We start from the raw sequence: 18,409 nt of genomic DNA, 5'->3' as shown, positions 1-18,409 counted from the left end.
ACCCTCACACTGGCACCCCCGAGACCCCCTTTGTGTCATCCCCCACTCCTCTGGGTGCTGGCAGCACCCGGGCACTGCTCCAACCCCATTAAAAGGATGCTGAGGTGTCGGTACCGGGGCGGTGTCACCTCATTACAGGCGGGTGGGACCTCAGGGGACCTCAGTGCCCAAGCTGGGGGCACGGCCCAGCCCCGTGATGTAACCCCTCATCCTGGCTTCCCCCTTTTCTGACTTTTCCTGACGCCTGATTGCAGCCAGCGCTCAGCTTGTGGTGATTGGAAAGGCTCCAAATTGTGGCCACTTCTCCCATCAAGTGGCTCACAGCTCGCGCTGCTTCAGAGGCAATTTCTTGGCGGCCGTGGGTGGCTGCATGTGAGGTCCCTGTCATCCTCCTGCCTGCACTGGATGTCCTTGTCCCCCTGCCCAGGGTCCCCCCACCCTGCTGCAGGACACCCATGCAGGGGCTCCTTGCTTGGGCTGGCACTGGGGCTGCACTTGGGGACAAGAACGTGGAGAATGGGACAGAGGGAAGTGCTGCACAGCCCCAGCGACACTGCAGGACCCGTGGGACTTCCATCAGTCCTGCACAGGACCCCATCAGCCCTGCAGTGCCCAGGACGCTCTGGACCCCCACCAGTCCTGCAGCTCTCAGGATCTGTGGGACCCTGCCAGTCTTCCAGCCCCGAGAATCCTCAGGACCCCCATCAGCCCTGCAGCCCCCAGGACTCTCTGGACCCCCACCAATCCTGCAGCTCTCAGGACCTGTGGGACCCTGCCAGACCTCCAGCCCCGAGAATCCTCAGGAATCCTCAGGACCCCCACCAGCCCTGCAGCCCCCAGGTCCTTCAGGAGCTCCATCACTCCTTCAACCCCCCCAGGACCTGCAGAACCCCTGCCAGTCCCCCAGAACCCTCCAGACCCCCATCAATCCTCCAGCCCCCCTGAACCCTCAGGGCTCCCACCAGTCCTGCAGCCCCCAGGACCCCACAGCCCCCATGCCAGGCTCCCCCCCACTTTGCTGCCTTTCCCCCCCGCGCTCATCAAGCTCTTGAAGAGGGTTTTTATCCTGTCCCCGCACATCACCCGCGGTACCTTCGGGAGCTGCCAGCTCCCCGTCACACGTCACCACCAGCACCAGCTCCCAGGTGGGCCCCGGAGCTCCGTTTGTCGTGCAGGGGGAGCGTGTGCGGGCAGCTCCCGCACGTGGGGGGGGACACGTGCGACACTTTGGTGGCCTGGCCGTGTCCCAGCACCGAGGGCTCCCCGCTGCCGGCTCCGTCACGTCCCAGCACAGGGACCTTCCCCCGGCGAGGGGCGAGAGCCGTAAACAAGCCCGGGGCACCGCGGCTCTTCACAGCTGCGTCGCACTTGGCATCTCACAAGTAGGTGTTATTAATTAATTAGACCGTCTCTGGCCAGGCTCCGGTTTAATTAACGTTGCCGGCGCTGCAGATGCTGCCCTGCCCCGGGCTGTGTTGCCACGTGAGCCGCCGCTGCCCGCCGCCTTCCCGGGGGGCTACCGCAGCCACCGGAGCAGTCGCCACCGCCTGTTGCTTGGGATGGAGTCCTTGCCTCTCATTTGTTGGCCCAGTCCTTCCCTCTTTCCTTGTGTCCCTCTGCTTTCCCCCAAATTTTCCTCCCCATCTTCCACCTTGGCACACCCTGGCACACCCTGGCACCAGGCCGGGCACGCTGCAGTGGGGCAGGGTGTGAGGTACCTGTGAGTGTGTGTGGGCACACCCGTGCTCGCGTGTGCACGGCGGGAGCCTGGATGATCCCCTCTCCCCCTCGAGACCCCCCCAAACCCTGTCTGCACCGCCCAGCATCCAGCCAGCACCATTCCTCCATGCGTGTCCCCACAACGTGCCAACAGCCCCACGGTGACATCCCCACAACGAGGGGCCGGGGGCTGCGTGGGCACGGTGCCCGTGTGCTGACCCCCCCCAGCCCGGGGGTGCCTGCGTGGGCACGCGTGTGCCGCTGTGTGACTCCGTGTGCCACGAGCGCTGGCGGTGTCACGGTGCCTGCGTGGGCGTGAAGCCGCAGGGTGGGGGTACCACTCCCCCCCCCCGGCCCCCATTGGCAGCTCTCCTCTTGCCCACCCACGCCGTGCCACGGGCAGAGCCCCTTATTTAGCGCCGAGCAGCCGCCGCTGTCCCGGTACTTCGCCTCCCGGCTGAGCCCGGGCCGGGGGAGCTGCCCACGACCACCACGGCTCGAGGAATCCCTGCTCCGAGCGGCGAGGGTCCCTCAGCCCCCGACTCCACCGACGGGCTCGGCAGGTCTGTGTCCCCGTGTCCCCCACGGTCCTGGGGGCTTCCAGGGGTCCCCGGGAGCTGCTGTGCCCTGTCCTCGCCCCGCTGGGGTTAGGGGAAGGCAGAAGGAGGAAGAGGAGGTTGGGACAGCGCTGGGGAGGGCGTAGGGAGGGGGAGAGATGGGGTGAAGGTGTTGGTTGAATTTGGGGAGGGTTTGGTGGGGGGTTTCTGGAAGCAAGTCGGGCTGTGGGCAGGAAAATGCCTGGGGAGTGTGCCTGGGGATGCCAGCGTGCCAGGGAGCGTGTCAGGGGACAGGGGTGTGCTGAGGGGATGCCAGTGTGCCAGGGAGCGAGTCAGGGGAGTGAAGACTGAGACGAGTGAAGGTGCAGGACGGAGCCCGAGCCGTGCCCGTGCCCCTCCCTCGTGTTTGCCCGGCTCGAGTGTGAGCGCACAACCGGGGCACCACGGGCACCAGCGGGGACACGGCACCTCCGGGGCCCCTGCACGCCCCGGAACGGACCCCCCCCACCCCGGTAATGCACCCCGGCGTGCAGCACCCGTCCGAGGGACACCGGCAGCCCGGGAAGAGGCGTGCTCCCCCCTCCGCACACCCAAGAGGGGGTCCCGCCGCCCCCGCCCCGTCTCCCGTCTCTTTCCCTCCCCAGAGCCCGGTTCGCTTCCAGACTCATCCCTGCCCGCCCCATCGAGGCTCGCAGCAGCCCCGGGCCTCGCCGCTGCGTCGCTGGTCGCTGTCCCCGTGTCCCCCCGAGGATGAAGAACCGGCCGGCGCTGGCGGTGCTGCTGCTCCTGGCGCTGCCGCTCGCCCTCGCCCGCCGCGCCCCCGCCGCCCCGCCGGGCCCCGCGCCGGTACGGCCGTCGCGGGGGAAGCGGGGGAATCCCGGGACCCCCCCGGAGCCCTTCCCACCCCTCTCACCCGCTTCGCTGCCGCAGGGGATGCCCGTCCCGGAGCCGCTGCCGTGGAGCGCCCGCGGCAGCCCCGGGGCCGCCGCCGCCGCCGCGCTGGAGCTGCTGCGGGAGGAGGGCGCCGGTGAGCGGCGGGGGGGCTTGGATGGGAGGGTGTCGGTCCGCCCGGTTCCCGCTCACCCGTTTCGGTCTCTTCCAGGTCCCCCCGCGGCGCAGCAGAAGAGTAAGTCCCGCCCGGTGCCGGCGCCGGTGCCGGCGCCGGTACCGGTGCCGCTGACGGCCGGTCTCTCCGCAGGAGACATGCACGATTTCTTCGTGGGGCTCATGGGGAAGCGAGCAGCGGAGCCCGGGCGAGCGGCGGGGCGGGGAGGCGGCAGCCCGGCCCCCCGGTGCTCGCCGGGACCCCCCGCTCCCGGAGAGACCCCGCTGCGGGCGGCCTGAGCGGCGGAACGAGCCCCCCGCGGGGGTTGTGCCCGGTGTCCCGGGGACGGTGGGGCCGCGGAGCCGCGGGGAGCGTGTCCGTGCGCCTGTGTACACCGGGGCGTGCCGCGTTATACAGCCACCCGTGTCTGCGCGGGACACGCGCGAAGTGCGGCTCCGTGTCTTGGCTGCGCCTCCGGGGCCCGCTCGGGACAGCCCAGGGGACGGGGATGGGGATGAGCCCTTGGGGATGGGGATGGGGATGAGCCCAGGGGATGGGGATGCGGGAACGGGACTGCAGAGATGAGCTCACGGGGACGGGGATGAGCCCAGGGGATGGGGATGAGCACACGGGGATGGAGATGCGGGAACGGGACTGCAGAGATGAGCCCACGGGGACGGGGATGAACCCACGGGGATGGAGATGCGGGAACGAGACCGCGGAGATGAGCTCACGGGGACGGGGATGAGCACACGGGGAGGAGGATGAAGCCGGGGGGATGGGGATAGGGATGAACCCTCGGGGACGGGAATGAGCCTACGGGGATGCGGGAACGGGACCGCGGGGATGGGGATGAACCCACGGGAATGAGCCCACGGGGATGGGGATGTGGGGATGAGCCCACGGGGACAAGCCCATGGGGACGGGGATGAGCCCACGAGGATGAGGCCACGGGGAAGGGGATGCGGGGATGGGGGTGAGCTCGCGGGGATGGGGGTGAGCCCGCGGGAGCACCGGGCCCGGAGTTCGTGTGCTCTTGGGCTACCGCGACCGGTCCCTTCCCCATGGCAGCGCCCGGAAACGGAGAAGTGCCCGTGCTCCTGTCCGTGTCCCGCCCTGTGTCCGTGTCCGTCTGTCCCCCCCATGTCCATGTGTCCCTCCCCATGTCCGTGTGTCCATGTGTCCCGCCCCGTGTCCGTGTGTCCCTCCCTGTGTCCCTGTGTCCGTGTCCGTCTGTCTGTGTCCCCGTGTCCGTGTGTCCGTATGTCCGTGTCCGTCTGTCCCTCCCCGTGTCCGTGTGTCCCGCCCCGTGTCCCCGTGCCCGCGCCGACCCCCTCCTCCCCTCCCCGGGGCGTCTCGCTGCCTTTCGTGGCTCCCCCCGGGGGCCTTTCCTGCCCCCTCCCCGGGCCGCACCGGGACCCCGCTGTCCCCCCGGCCTGTTTCTCTCCCGGACTCCCCCCCGGCCCCCCATCCTCTGTGCGGTTCTTTCCCCTCCTGCCCCATCCCCTCCGCCGCAGAACCTGCCCAGGTGCTTTTTGGGCTGGGGAGGGTTTGCCTTCCAGAGCCTTCCTCGCCGCATCCTCATCCTCCTCCTCGCCCTGCCCTGCTGCCCGTGGTGTTTTCACCCCATCCCTCGCATCTCCATTCTCTGCGCTTTGGTTTTTCCCGGAGCTGGGGCAGGGGCAGCTCCAATCCCTCCAAACTCTGGTTCTTTGCTGCTTTTTGGGCTCACTGTTCCCTGTCTCAGGACGGGGAAGGCAGGGAATTGGGGATAGGGGAATTAAGGATAGAGTTTGCTGGGTAAGTTTGTGAAATTCCAAGAGCTGTTGGGGTGTCTGTGAGCGGGACAGAGGGACAAGCTGGGAGGACACTGGGGGGAATGGCCGGTGCTGTGGGACAGGTGTGGTGGCAGCTGAGGAATCTGAGAGGTGCCACCAAGAAATCCCGGGGGAATTCATCCCAGGAGAATCCCGCCCAGGGGGATCCATCCCAGGGAATTCATCCCAGGGGGATCCATCCCGGGGGGATCCATCCCAGGAGAATCCATCCCAGGGGAATCCACAGGCGGGAATGCAGAGAATCCCACCTGGGAACCTGAAGTCTCCTTGTGGGTCCTGGTGGAATCTGAAGTGAAGGAATGAAGTGGCTGCAGCTGGAGGAGCTTGAGGCAAATCCAACTAGCGTGTCCAGCCCGAGCGACATCTCTTTGGAGAGGAGCTTCATCCCCAGCTTGGGAAGAGGGAGATGTCTGGAGCAGGTTTCAGCTGGGTCTCAGGGTCAGCAGGATCTCTGTCCCTGCCTCTGAGAGTTGGTCCCTTTTTGTTTTGACTTTGCTGCTTTGCACATCCAGCCTTTTACTTCCCAAAACTGAGGTGAAAGACAGGTTTAGTCCATCTCCAGCTGAGCAGCTGCTCCATGGCTCCTCAGAAAGGTGCAAAACGACCAGGATGATGTTGCTTTTGTTGTTAAATAACATTTTTTTTTGCGTTTCTCCCTCTGCAGAGCCCCTTGCCCTGCCAGTTCCGCGGATGAAAGCGTGAAGGCCGAGCTGACCAGGAGAAGGGCCTCTTGAGCAGCTGCTAAGATGGGCATGAGGATCAAGCTGCACAGCACCAACCACCCCAACAACCTGCTGAAGGAACTCAACAAGTGCCGGCTCTCCGAGACCATGTGCGACGTCACCATCCTGGTGGGCTCCCGCTCCTTCGCCGCGCACAAGGCCGTGCTGGCCTGTGCTGCTGGCTACTTCCAGAACCTCTTCCTCAACACGGGGCTGGACGCCGCCAGGACCTACGTGGTGGATTTCATCACGCCAGCCAACTTTGAGAAGATCCTGAGCTTCGTGTACACCTCGGAGCTCTTCACCGACCTCATCAACGTGGGCGTGATCTACGAGGTGGCGGAGAGGCTGGGCATGGAGGATCTGCTGCAGGCTTGCCACTCCACCTTCCCCGACCTGGAGAGCTCGGCCATCACCAAGCAGCCTGCCCTGTGTGTGGGGGAAGGCCGGGCTGGGCCGCTGGGCAGCACCTCCTCAGAGCAGAGCCACGCCTTGGGGGACGTGCGGAGCGGCGCCGAGCACTTCGGCCCCGAGCGGAGTTACCTCCTGCACGGGGACATGGTGGGCAGCTACAAAGAGGATGACAGGAGTGCTGTGGCTGAGGCCAGCCAGGCTCTTCCCCTGATGCACCCACAGCAGCCTCCCAAGACAGAGCAGGAGTCGGATGCGGGGCAGTTTGCTCCGGTTGTGGGTCTGGGGGCCCAGCCCGGTGGGAATGTCGTGGCACAGAGCACAGGCAGCTCCTGCCCTCAGTACAAGGCCCAGAGCAATGGTGACTACAGCAAGGGCGGCTTCTTCCCCGCTGACCCCTCCCTGGATGTGTCCACAGGGAGCAATTCCTGCCCCAGCAACAGCGACCACTCCAAAGAGCAGGGCTTCGAGCAGATGGATGAGCTCCAGCTGGAGGATTTGGGAGAGGCCGAGCTGCATTTTGAGGATGCTGGAGAAGAGCTGGTCCCATCTGAGGAGGTGATTGAGCTGAGTGATGACAGCGAGGAGGAGCTGGCCTTCGAGAGCGACAGCCGGGACAGCAAGGCCATGCCCTGCCAGGTGTGCAAGAAGGTTCTGGAGCCCAACATCCAGCTGATCCGCCAGCACGCCAGGGACCACGTGGACCTGCTCACAGGGAACTGCAAGGTATGTGAGACCCACTTCCAGGACCGCAACTCCAGGGTGACTCACGTGCTGTCCCACATCGGCATCTTCCTCTTCTCCTGCGACATGTGCGAGACCAAGTTCTTCACCCAGTGGCAGCTGACGCTGCACCGGCGGGACGGGGTCTTCGACAACAACGTCATTGTCCACCCCAGCGACCCCCTGCCAGGCAAGGTGGCTGTGTTTGGGGGAGGGCCCGGCCCCGAGCTGGCCTGTGCTGCCTGCGGGAAGCCCTTGGCCAAAGATTTCCACACGGTGAGGAACCACCTGCTGGAGCACGTGAACCTGAAGAGCCAAACGTGCGGCGTGTGCGACCAGCGGCACCTGAGCCTCTGCAGCCTGCTGTGGCACGCCCTGTCCCACCTGGGCATCTCCGTGTTCTCCTGCTCCGTCTGCGCCAGCAGCTTCGTGGACCGGCAGCTCCTGGAGAAGCACCTGGCCGTGCACCAGCACGTGGAGGAGGCTCTTTTCCAGTGCCACTTCTGCAGCCAGAGCTTCAAGCTGGAGGCTGCTTACCGCTACCACGTCAGCCAGCACAAGTGCGGGGGCAGCCTGGACATCCGGGCGGGATTTGGGGAGCGCCTGCCGCCGCAGGGGCTGCCCAAGAGGAAGCTGCCCGAGGAGTTCCTGAGCGAAGAGCTGGCCCTGCAGAACCAGCCGGGGAACAGCAAGTACAGCTGCAAGGTGTGTGGCAAGAGGTTTGCCCACACCAGCGAGTTCAACTACCACCGGCGCATCCACACCGGCGAGAAGCCCTACCAGTGCAAGGTGTGCCACAAGTTCTTCCGAGGGCGTTCCACCATCAAGTGCCACCTGAGGACGCACTCGGGGGCCCTCATGTACCGCTGCACGGTGTGTGGCCACTACAGCTCCACGCTCAACCTGATGAGCAAGCACATAGGGGTGCACAAGGGCAGCCTCCCGCCGGACTTCACCATCGAGCAGACTTTCATGTACATCATCCATTCCAAAGAGGCCGAGAAAAACACGGATAGCTGATGGGGCGCTGCCGGAGGAGGAGTGGTGATGATGGAGGCTGTGGAGGAGGAGGAGGAGGAAAGGAAAAACAAAACAAAAAAAAAAAAAAGTTGTTTCGGTTTATTTAATGGTCAGGCATCATGGATGGAATTCTTTTTTTTTTTTTGGTTTTGGTTTAATTTTTGGTTTTTGTTTTTGGGCCTTCCTAGGGCTTTTTAGATTGGTGGCGTTGTACAAATTAACAGCACGTGAGGTACATCACTGTTTCAAGGAGTCTGTCGTGTTTACTTACCTCTGGTCCTGGTAGAGGCCATCGAGTTCTGTGCTTTTAGCATTTCTCACTAGTTTTTGAGTCTAGATTCTATTTTTTTTTTTTTGAACCTTTTAGCCCACTTGACCAGGCTAACCCTGAGCTTGTCCACAAACTGATGCTGCTAAGATTTTCACACCTGACCTCAGTGGAGAGGGACAGAGCCAGAGCAGGCGCTGGACTCGAAGGAAAGGAACAAAAAAGAGAAAGAAAAAAAAAGGAAAGAAAAAGACATTCTGGGCATCCCTGGTGTTGTGCTGCTACTGCCAGGAGACAGGCAAAGTGTGCTCTGGCTGCATTGCTGGGGAGAGGAGCAGGAAGCACCTGAGTGTGTAAACAAGGAGGGATCCCAGCAGGGAACCAGGAGCAGGGGATGCAGATTCCCAGATTCCCAGGCTCTGCCGTGGCTGGGACTCACTCGTGCCCTGAGACCTGGAGGAGGAGCTGAAGGAGCAACAGGACCTCCCTGCAGAGCCTGGGTGGAGGTGGCTGTGTGAGCGTGGAGATCTCCTGGAGGACTGGAGAGGGAAGGGAGGCAGGTCCCTGCTCCATGTGGGGTGATTTGTGGTGGCCACAGAGAGCCAGGAGTGTCCTGGCTCTGCTCTGCCCCAGCCTCACGCTGTGCCCTGGGCAGAGGGTCAGGATGGAGCTGTTGCCTTAAACTCCCTGGAAGGAGGAGAGACCCTTCTCCTGCCCGAGGGATCCCCCTGCCACGCCCTGGAGGTGTTCCCGTGTGTGGTTGGAGTGATGTGAGTTTGTTCATGGAGAGAGAGGGAGCCACAGCGATGCCTTGGCCTCTCCAGCTGCATGCTGGGCACTTCTGGGGGCTCCCCTGGGTGTGGGGGATCCCCTGGGCGTGGAGGGGCTCTCCTGGGTATGTATGGAGGGGTTCCCCTGGGTGTGGGGGATCCCCTGGGCGTGGAGGGGCTCTCCTGGGCGTGGAGGGGCTCTCCTGGGTATGGATGGAGGGGTTCCCCTGGGTGTGGGGGCTCTCCTGGCCATGGAGGGGCTCTCCTAGAAGTGGGGAGTTCTCCTGGGCATGGAGGGTCTCCCCTGGGCATGGAGGATCTCCCCTGGATATGGGGGGCTCTCCTGGGCATGGAGGGGCTCTTCTGGGTATGGAGGGGCTCTTCTGGTTATGGAGGGGTTCCCCTGGGTGTGGGGGGTCTCTCCTGGGCGTGGAGGGTCTCTCCTGGGTATGGAAGGTCTCTCCTAGGTGTGGAGAGGCTCTGCTGGGCATGGAGGGGCTCTCCTAGGAGTGGGGGTCTCCCCTGGGCGTGGAGGGGCTCCCCTGGGCGTGGAGGGGCTCCCCTGGGCATGGAGGGACTCCCCTGGGCGTGGAGGGTCTCCCCTGGGCGTGGAGGGGCTCCCCTGGGCGTGGAGGGGCTCCCCTGGGCGTGGAGGGTCTCCTCTGGGCATGGAGGGTCTCCTCTGGGCATGGAGGGGATCCCCTGGGCATGGAGGGGCTCCCCTGGGTGTGGGGGAGCTCTCCTGGGCATGGAGGAGCTCTCCTGGACACATGTCAGGCTCTCCTGGGCACAGGGGGTCTCTCTTGGCCCTGTGTCATGTCCACCTCAGCACGGGGGGCTCTCCTGGCCACTCCTGGGGGTCTCTCCTGGCCACCCTGGCAATGTACCAGCAGTGTTGACACTGGGAAGGGCATGGATTGGCTTCTCCCTGTGTTTTCCAGCTGTGGGGCAGAGGTGGGCAGGAACAGATCATTCCAAGCTGGGATTGCCCTCGGGTAACTCATTCTACCTCACAAACAAGGAAGTGCTCGGGGCTCTCCAGCCTCGGTGGTTGTGGATCAGCTCCTGCACTTCTGTCAAGTTTTACTGTTAAAACTAAACTAAAAAACTAAACTAAACTAAACTAGTGATTTGCAAACCCTGGAAACTCACCCTGCTGCCCCCTCCCTGTGAAGGGACACCCAGGAGGGGACACCCAGGAGGGGACACCCAGGAGGGGCCATCCTGCAGTGGGGGCTGGCCTCAGAGAGCTCAGAGCACCCGGGGGTCTCTCTTCCATCTCCCCCGTGGCCTTGGGCAAGTCACTCACCTGTTTGCCTCAGTTTCCTCATCTGTAAAATGAGGGTGGTACCTCCCGTGGTACCGACCTACCTCCGGGGGCAGGGAGGGTGCCTGGAGCCTGGCTGGGGAGGAGGGGAGGCCCCAGAGCCGAGGGCAGCTCGCTCTGAGTTCTGAGCTCCAGGCTCGTGGTCATCACTGTGGAGCTGTGTTGGGTTTTACAAGAGAAAAGGGGAATTTTGGGAACGCCGTGGTGCTCTGGGCAGTGGTGGTGCTTTGGTGTGGGCGCCTCTGAGCTGCTCCCTGGGTTTGTTGTGTGGAGTTGCAGGAGGGATGAGGCTGGAAGGGACATTTGGGGGTCACCCAGTCCCACCCCCTGCTCGTGCAGGGTCCCCTCGAGCGTGGAGCTCAGGGCTGGGCCCAGCTGGGGACAGGGACAGGGATGGACACGACCTGCACTGCTCTGGAGGTGGCTGTGAGGGAAAGACAGGGCTGGGAGAGCCTTGAGAACCCTCCTGGAATGTTCCAGAAGCCGTGGTGAGCTTCAGGGATGCTCTGCAGCCCTGCAGCTTTTCACTCAGCTGAAAAGCAAAAGCCTTTTGTGCACATAAACCAAAAAGAGAAGCTTTTACACCGAAACACCAACGGGCACAGCCAGCCCTGGGGGTGGGAAAAGCGTGAGCCCCCCATTGCTGCTGGCTCTGAGCCTGGGAATTTCAGTTTGCCTGGGTTAAAATGGATCATTCCCCCCTGGAACACCCCAAACCTGCAGTGGAGGGGCTGCAGGGGTGGGTCTGGCCCTGCTGCTGCTCCTGGGGGTGATTCCCAGAGGGCTCAGAGACCTGGGTGGGGGTCCTGGGTGTTCCTGAGCCTTTGGGGTGGGCAGGGATGTCACCCCTGTCCCCAAGCTGGCAGCTCCAGCTCGGTGTTGGCAGAGCCAGAGCAGAACTCCATTCAGATTTTGTTCCTTCTCCACCACCATGGCTCTCTCCTGCCCTTGGTGGCTGTGGGGACACCGAGCTACCTCCCCTGGGGCAGCCCGAGGTGTTTGCAAAGTGCTTTTGGGACCCTGGGGTAGCAGAGGGGAAATTCTGGCAGCATCCAGGTCACAGGAATTCCCTGGGGAGCCCAGGGAATCCTGCTCCAAGCCCAGGCTCACTGCCACCCCCACCACAAAATTCACTTTCCCTGTTCTCAGTGGATCCAGGTCTGTCATCAAGAGTGACTGAGAAAAAGAAGAAAGAAAAAAAGAGTTGAACTTGCTGTCTAACCTTTTTGTTAAGTTAATCGTAGGTACTGACCTCCTGCTATTTAAGTGTTTACTATCTATTTGCTGTAAAGTTTTGTATATTTTGTAAACTTTTCCCTCCCCCCCAAATCGTAGATGTCTAAAATCGTTGTACATTGGGTTCTTTTCTACTCCATTGTTCAGCACAAAGTGTGGTTTTTATTTAGAATAATAAAATGGAAAACATTGAGCTCTTGTAGCTGCTTCTTTATAAAATGTGTTTTTGCCAGGAGTGCCTGGGTGATCCATAAAAATCCATAAAAATATCTCAGATTTCTCATTTGAGAGGAGACCTCAACAATCCATAAAAATATCTTAAATTGCTCATTTGAGGGGTCTCATCAATTCATAAAAATATCTCAGATATCTCATTTGAGAGGGGATCTCACCAATCCATAAAATTATCTCAAATTTCTCATTTGAGAGGATCTCATCAATCCATAAAAATATCTGATATTCATATAAATATCTCATTTCAGAGGGGATCTCAATCCACAAAAATATCTCAGATTTCTCATTTGAGAGGGGATCTCATCAATCCATAAAAATATCTGATATTCATATAAATATCTAATTTGACAGGGGATCTCACCAATCCATAAAAACACCTTAAGGGGGGCCAAGAGGATGGTGCCAGACTTTTCAGTGGTGTGACAGGACAAGGAGCAGTGGCCATAAATGAAACCACAAGAAATTCCACCTCAAGACAAGGAAGAACTTCCCATGGAGGAGGGAACAGAGTGCCCCAGCCCAGACCACCATGGGTGACAATTTATTTGAGGCCACTCTGGCCCTAAGGTCTGTGGACAAAAATGCAGAGAAATTCAGACAGTTAAAAATCAAGTTTATTAGGTGAAATACCAAATTTTACATGTTGAAGTATCTTGAATATATTTTTGCCCTGGTGAGTGGCTGGTTGTGTGTTTATCCTCCATTTTTTTTAATTGGAAATAGGAAGGAATTAGCAAAGGGAAGCTCAGGGAGGATTTGGGATCAGGGAATGAAGATGGTGGGGTGCAGATCTGAGCCCGGGGGGTCTCACAGCCCCTGGGGTTCTGCACTCACAGCTGTGAGGAGCAGAGGAAGGGAATTCCTGAGCAGGGAATTCCCAGAGTTTCTGTGTAAAAGGTGGATTTGCATTCTCCCCTCAGTGCTCATGTCCTGGCATACAGAGGAGCATCCCTGCAGAAGGAACCCTGAGGAATTGAGGGTTTTTCCCCCATCAGGGAGCCCTGGAAGGGGCAGAGCTTTCCCAGCCAGCCCCGTGATAACCCCGCATCCGTGTCACCCCCTGGCCATGGGCTTCTCCTGGGACATCCTGCTCCCACCCCTGCGCCAGCATCCTGTCCCCAGAACTGCTTATGCTTTGCTTTTTTCACCACGTGTTCCCCGAGCAGCTCAAGGCCTTCGGGAGATTTATGGTCTCTCTGTCACCTTCCCCCAGCGAGGGCCCGAGCCCCAGCACGTGACTGAGATCAGGATCCACGCCAGGATGAATTTTCTCCGGATGCTCCAGTTGCTTGCAGGGCACAAACCCAGCCTGTGCTCCAGCTCTGAGGATTTCTGTACGTGCCCGTGCTCCCACGGGGGGTTTGGTGGAAGGGGAAGGGGTGTTGGGGTCTGGTGGAGTTGAGAAATCTACCCAGTGGCCATAAAAACCTGCCAGGGGATGCTCCAGAGGAGGCTGGAGTTAATGGGGTGGAGGACCCAAAGTCAGCCCTTCCCAGCAAAACCCGGTTTAGCCATCACAAATTTACAACTGGGTTTGCAAAATTGCTCTGAAGGAGTGGCTGACCTGGAATCCAAGTTGTTCCTCTCCTCAGGTCTGTGCCCTCCTCAGCCCCTTTGCCTTCATCTCTCAAAAATCGGGCTCTGGATGTTGCTGGGCACTGTGGAGGGGGGGTTGTGCTCCAGAGGGGTGGTTCCTCCTCTCCCTCTCGGGATGGCACTCACCAGGCAGTGCCGTGCCCAGGGTGGGGGTCAGGGGCAGTTTGGGGGTGCAGGAAGAGCCGTGGTGGGGCAGATGGTGCACTCCAACCCCACAGCTGGGGGCAGGACGGGGCTCTGCTCTTGGGGCCGGGTTGTGTCACACACTGAGTGGAGTAACAAGCTTTATTATTGCAAGGGAATAGCATCTTCTTGTCAAACAGGGAATATCATTTTCTCTTCTTTCTTTAGGTTGGACACAACAGCACTCCAGAGGCGAGATGTCCGTAGCTCCCAGCTCTCCTCAAACCTGGCATGGGGGGTGCCCAGCCAAGAAAGGCTGTGCCCAAGCAAATCGTGTCCTCAGCAGCAGGAAAACCAACCCCACCGCCCCCAGGGAGCCACCACGACCAAAACTGGGAGAGTCTGACCCCCCTTAGTTGGGAGGGCTGTTGTCCTTCGCGATGACTATGGAGTGCTGCGTGCTGGAGGAGGAATTTCCAGCGCCCTTCTGGCCACCGTGCTCCTTGGGGATGTACTTGACCACGGCAGAGATGAGTTTTCCACGGAAGTTCTTGCTGAGGAAGTTGTAGAGGATGGGGTTGACGACGCAGTGCAGCAGCGTGAAGCAGTCGATGATGTCGTAGAAGAAGTAGAGCAAGTGGGCGAAGGTGCAGTGCAGGACGATGTGGTTGCCCTCGAGGGTGAGCAGCGTCAGCACGGCGTGGAAGGGCAGCCAGCTGAGCAGGAACACCCCGATGTAGGCGTAGATCAGCAGGCAGTGCTTGCGGCTCTCCGGCTTGGCGCGCCGCACGAACCGCGCTGTCAGCACGTTGAACACCGCCATGACGGGGAAGGGGATGAGGAAGCCGATGGTGGTGGTGGCCAGGCTGACCGCCAGCGCCCACTCGTCGTAGGTCTCAAAAGGAGCCATGAAGATGCAGATGGGCTCCCCGGTGTTGACCAGCTGCATGTGAGCCACCTCCAGCACGGGGATGGCGGCGGCCAGGACCCAGCTGCAGGCGCAGACCGCGCGGCGCACGCGGTGCTGGTGCCGGCGCCAGAAGAGGGAGGAGCTGGTCAGGGTCACGTAGCGATCCACGCTCAGGCAGGTGAGGAAGAAGATGCTGGCGTACATGTTGGCGAAGTAGAAGTAGTGGGTGAAGCGGCAGAGGAAGCTGCCCCAGAGCCAGGTGTAATCCAGCATCACCTCCAGCATCCAGACGGGCAGCGAGAGCAGCACGCCCAGGTCGGCGATGGCCATGTTGATGATGTAGAGGTTGACCAAGCTCTTGTGGCCCCGCGTCTGCCAGTTGACCCAGATGACGAGGAGGTTCTCCACCAAGCCCACCACGAAGATGACCAGGTAGAGGATGAAGAGAACCACTCGCTTGATGTTCTCGTCCAGGCTGAACTCGCAGTAGGTGTAGGTGTGGTTCAGGAGGTAGAACAGCTCGGACAGGTTGTGGTAGTCCCCGTACTCACTGGGGACAGTGTGTGTCTCCGTGGGGACAGTGGTCACCTCGGCCATCCTGGTGGCTGCAGGGAAAGGGAGAGCGCTGAGCTGGGCAGCCTGAAACAGAGCTCAAAAAAATCCTTCTGGGAGCTTCTAATCCAATTTTTACTCCCACGGTGGCTCCCTACATCAACCCTCCAAAGATGCTGCGTCCACCCTGGTGATCCCCTCACATCCCAGGATAAATGCCAGCCACAAACGACAGTCACCACGTGTGGTGGCTGTCCCCTGTCCCCGAGGCTGGCCTGGGACACACAGGATTGGTGACTCTGTCCCAGACAGCTCCAGCGGGAGAGGCCCCGCTCCCACCCGAGCCCTCGGGGTGTGAGCCGCCCTCACTCTGCCGGGAGCCATCGGGACATCCAAGTAGGTGACAAAATGAACCATTTCAGGGAAATGCAGCTGACCTGGACATTCTCTTACTGCCCCAAGTGAGAGCCCCGATCCCAGCGCAGCGGAGACGCTGCGGAGCCCGTCCAGCGGAGCAGACGCTCCCTCGGGAACGCTGCGGGACTCTGCGGGACTCTGTGGGACGCTGCGGGACTCTGCCCTTCCAGCGGGGCCTTCCCACTTCACCCGGAGCCTGGCAAACGGGCACCGAGCCACAGCTGGTGTCCCCCGTGAGCGTCACCCCTGTGGCACCCACCCCGGCTGGCAGACAGAACCAGGGGGAGGCTGAGCCTGGCACCCCCGGGGCTCCCGAACCTCCCGTCCTCTCTGTCCTGCAGGTCCTGAGGGGCCGCTGGGGCTGAGAGACGGGACAGACGGACAGGAGAGGGGACAGACGGACAGGAGAAGAGACAGAGAGACAGGCGAGGGGACAGACGGACAGGAGAAGGGATGGGCATACAGGACCAGGGACAGACAAATGGAGAAGGGACAGATGGGAGAGGGGACAGACGGACATGAGAAGGGACAGACAAACGGGAGAAGGGACGGACAGACAGGAGAAGGGACAGAGAGATGGGCGAGGTGACAGATGGATGGTAGAGGGGACAGACGGACATGAGAAGGGACAGGCAGACAGGAGAAGGGACGGGCAGACGGGAGAAGGGATGGACGGGTGGGAGAGGGGACAGATGGATGGTAAAGGGGACAGACGGAGAGGAGAAGGGACAGACAAACGGGAGAAGGGACGGATGGGTGGGAGAGAGGACAGACAGGAGAAGGGACGGACGGACAGGAGAAGGGACAGACAAACGGGAGAAGGAACGGATGGGTGGGAGAGAAGACAGACAGAAGGGACGGACGGACAGGAGAAGGGACAGACAAACGGGAGGAGGGACGGACGGGTGGGAGAGGGGACAGACGGACAGGAGAAGTGACACGAAGCAGGAGGCACGGCTCTGGCTCACCGGCGGCTGGGCGAGGGCTGCTCTGGGGCTGCTCGGGGCGGGGGGATCCTCTCGGCTCGGCAGCTCAGGCGCCTCTGGGCACGGAGCCGGGGTGGGCTCGGTGGCCGCTCGCTGGGCAGGAAATGACCGCCGTGGTGCGACATCCTGAGACAGCCCAGCCCGGTGACATTTCCCTGGATCTGCAGCGCCGGGACTCGGCTCCCGTTTGATTTTGCCGCAGGGTGGGGACGGAGGCCCCGGGCAGGTGTCGGTGTGGAAGCCGCAGGTGCCTGGGGGTGGACGGGGGTCCCCGGGGCTTCCCGAGTGTCCCCTCCACTGTCACCGCGCTGGGATAAGAGGTTGGATCCCGCCTGGATCCTTCTGTGGGGAAAATACATCCCAGGTCCTGCCCCAGCTCTGGGAATCCTGGTTGGGGTGGGTTATAACAAAGGTGACAAAGATGTCCTTGATGCCACCTCGATATCAGGGTGAGATCAGGGGTTTTTCGGGGGAAAAGCTGAAAGCTGAACTCTGTGCCCGGGCAGCGCTCCCGCAGGAGCCGGTGGCAGACGGATGTCGCCAGAGAAGCACCTCTGGCCAGGCAGCAATTAATCACAGAGCCTTGATTGCCCCGCGGTCTGGCAGGGGAAGCCAGGGGGCTCAAGCCTTGCCCCGGAGCTGGGGACGGGGGCTGATAGGCAGAAAATTTTGCATCGTTCTGCAAGTCCTGCGAAACAATTGCAGGAAATCTCCCTTTTTCCCAGCTCAGCCAAGACTGCGGGATCAACAATTGGCTCGGAAGGAAGGCACGGGGAGCGGGGAAGCGCCAGGGCACTGATAAAGTCGGGGCTCACAACAGCAAGCCCGGCGCTGGTGACCCCGTGTGCAGGTACCAACCCCGGCAGGAGCGGCTTCCAAACAGGAACTCGGCGGCTTCGTGCTGGCCCCGGGCATATTTTGGCTCAGCTGGGGCCGTGGGGGTGGTGAGGGGCCGCTCTGCCACCGAGGGGGTTTTGTCCCATCCGAGGGGGAAGCAATGCTCTGCTGGTTCTGTTTAACGGGTCAGGAGAATTCCACAGCGAACTCTGGGGCTGAGCAGGAGCTGGGAAGCGTCGAGGGCTGTGCAGGGGCTGCTGATGCGGGTGGGAACAGCGAGCTCTGGGAGCTTGGTTGTATTTCTGGGTTTGGGACAGGCAGCTCAGCCCCTTCTGCAATTCCTGGGGTGCCCCAAGGCTCTCAGCACCCCAAATCTGTGCCCAGGAGCCCCTCAGGGTCTGGAGAGGCGGGCTCCAGGCAGAGGCAGCGCCGGGGATCTGCAATTCTCCTGCTCCTTCCTCCTCCGGAGGGATTTGGGCACAGGTGTGCCGCGGCAGGTACAGCCAGGGCTGCAGCTCCCGGGGGTTGGCACGCCACGTCCCGGTCCCCAACGCGACCTGCGGGGGCTGCCGGGCACGCTGTGCTCCCCGAGCCAAAGAAAACACTCGGGAAAAGCTTCCTCGGCTGGGGAAGGCAGCTTGTGCGAGGTCCCGGCTGCTCCTCGTCCCTCTCGCCCTCCCCGAGGCGTCTCGGGGGTCCCGGCCCAGGGTGGGCTTTGCCAGAGCTGAGGGGAGGGGGCTGCGCTGGCGCTGCTCTGGTCCCGCAGGCAAGTGCACAACCTCAGAGACCTGCCCCGCAGCTGCTGATCGCTAATCAGCTCTTAATTAGCTCGGTGAGTGACGCAGGGATCATCGCCCACGAGCCCGGGGGATGGATAAACACCGCGCTGCCTCTCCCAGCCCGTTCCATGCCAGCTCAGCCGGGGTATCCCGGGATATACCGTGCCCAGGGGATGGATAAACACCGTTCTGCCTTTCCTGGCTCGGTCCCTACCATCCGAGCCGGTTTATCTCGGGATACACCGTGCCCAGGGGATGGATAAACACCGCGCTGCCTCTCCCAGCCCGTTCCATGCTACCCGAGCTGGGATATCCCGGGTTAAGCCGAGCCTAGGTTAG

General features: G+C 61.6%; 3 protein-coding genes across 3 annotated transcripts; 2 read left to right on the top strand and 1 right to left on the bottom strand.

Annotated features, from left to right (window-relative positions):
* The first annotated feature begins 2,154 nt into the window (after positions 1-2,154).
* On the top strand, positions 2,155-3,807 carry LOC120499505 (tachykinin-3-like). Its single transcript, XM_039703290.1, has 5 exons — positions 2,155-2,282; positions 2,921-3,122; positions 3,207-3,303; positions 3,379-3,402; positions 3,475-3,807. The coding sequence occupies exons 2-5, from the start codon at positions 3,027-3,029 to the stop codon at positions 3,618-3,620; spliced, it is 363 nt and encodes a 120-aa protein (XP_039559224.1). The 5' UTR covers positions 2,155-2,282; positions 2,921-3,026; the 3' UTR covers positions 3,621-3,807.
* Positions 3,808-5,825: 2,018 nt separating this feature from the next.
* ZBTB39 (zinc finger and BTB domain containing 39) lies at positions 5,826-8,072 on the top strand. The gene has a single exon (XM_039703292.1). The coding sequence runs from the start codon at positions 5,906-5,908 to the stop codon at positions 8,033-8,035; it is 2,130 nt and encodes a 709-aa protein (XP_039559226.1). The 5' UTR covers positions 5,826-5,905; the 3' UTR covers positions 8,036-8,072.
* A 4,406-nt stretch (positions 8,073-12,478) lies between these two features.
* GPR182 (G protein-coupled receptor 182) lies at positions 12,479-18,355 on the bottom strand. Its single transcript, XM_039703291.1, has 2 exons — positions 16,437-18,355; positions 12,479-15,104 (listed from the first exon to the last, which is right to left on the bottom strand). Exon 2 carries the CDS (start codon positions 15,094-15,096, stop codon positions 14,002-14,004), a length of 1,095 nt encoding a protein of 364 aa, XP_039559225.1. The 5' UTR covers positions 15,097-15,104; positions 16,437-18,355; the 3' UTR covers positions 12,479-14,001.
* Positions 18,356-18,409: the final 54 nt, after the last annotated feature.

The sequence above is a fragment of the Passer montanus genome, unplaced genomic scaffold (assembly GCF_014805655.1).
Source record: "Passer montanus isolate IOZ18808 unplaced genomic scaffold, ASM1480565v1 scaffold161, whole genome shotgun sequence".
Classification (NCBI taxonomy): domain Eukaryota; kingdom Metazoa; phylum Chordata; class Aves; order Passeriformes; family Passeridae; genus Passer; species Passer montanus.
The sequence above is the reverse complement of the archived record's forward strand: the minus strand, read 5'-3'. Positions and strand labels throughout refer to the sequence as shown.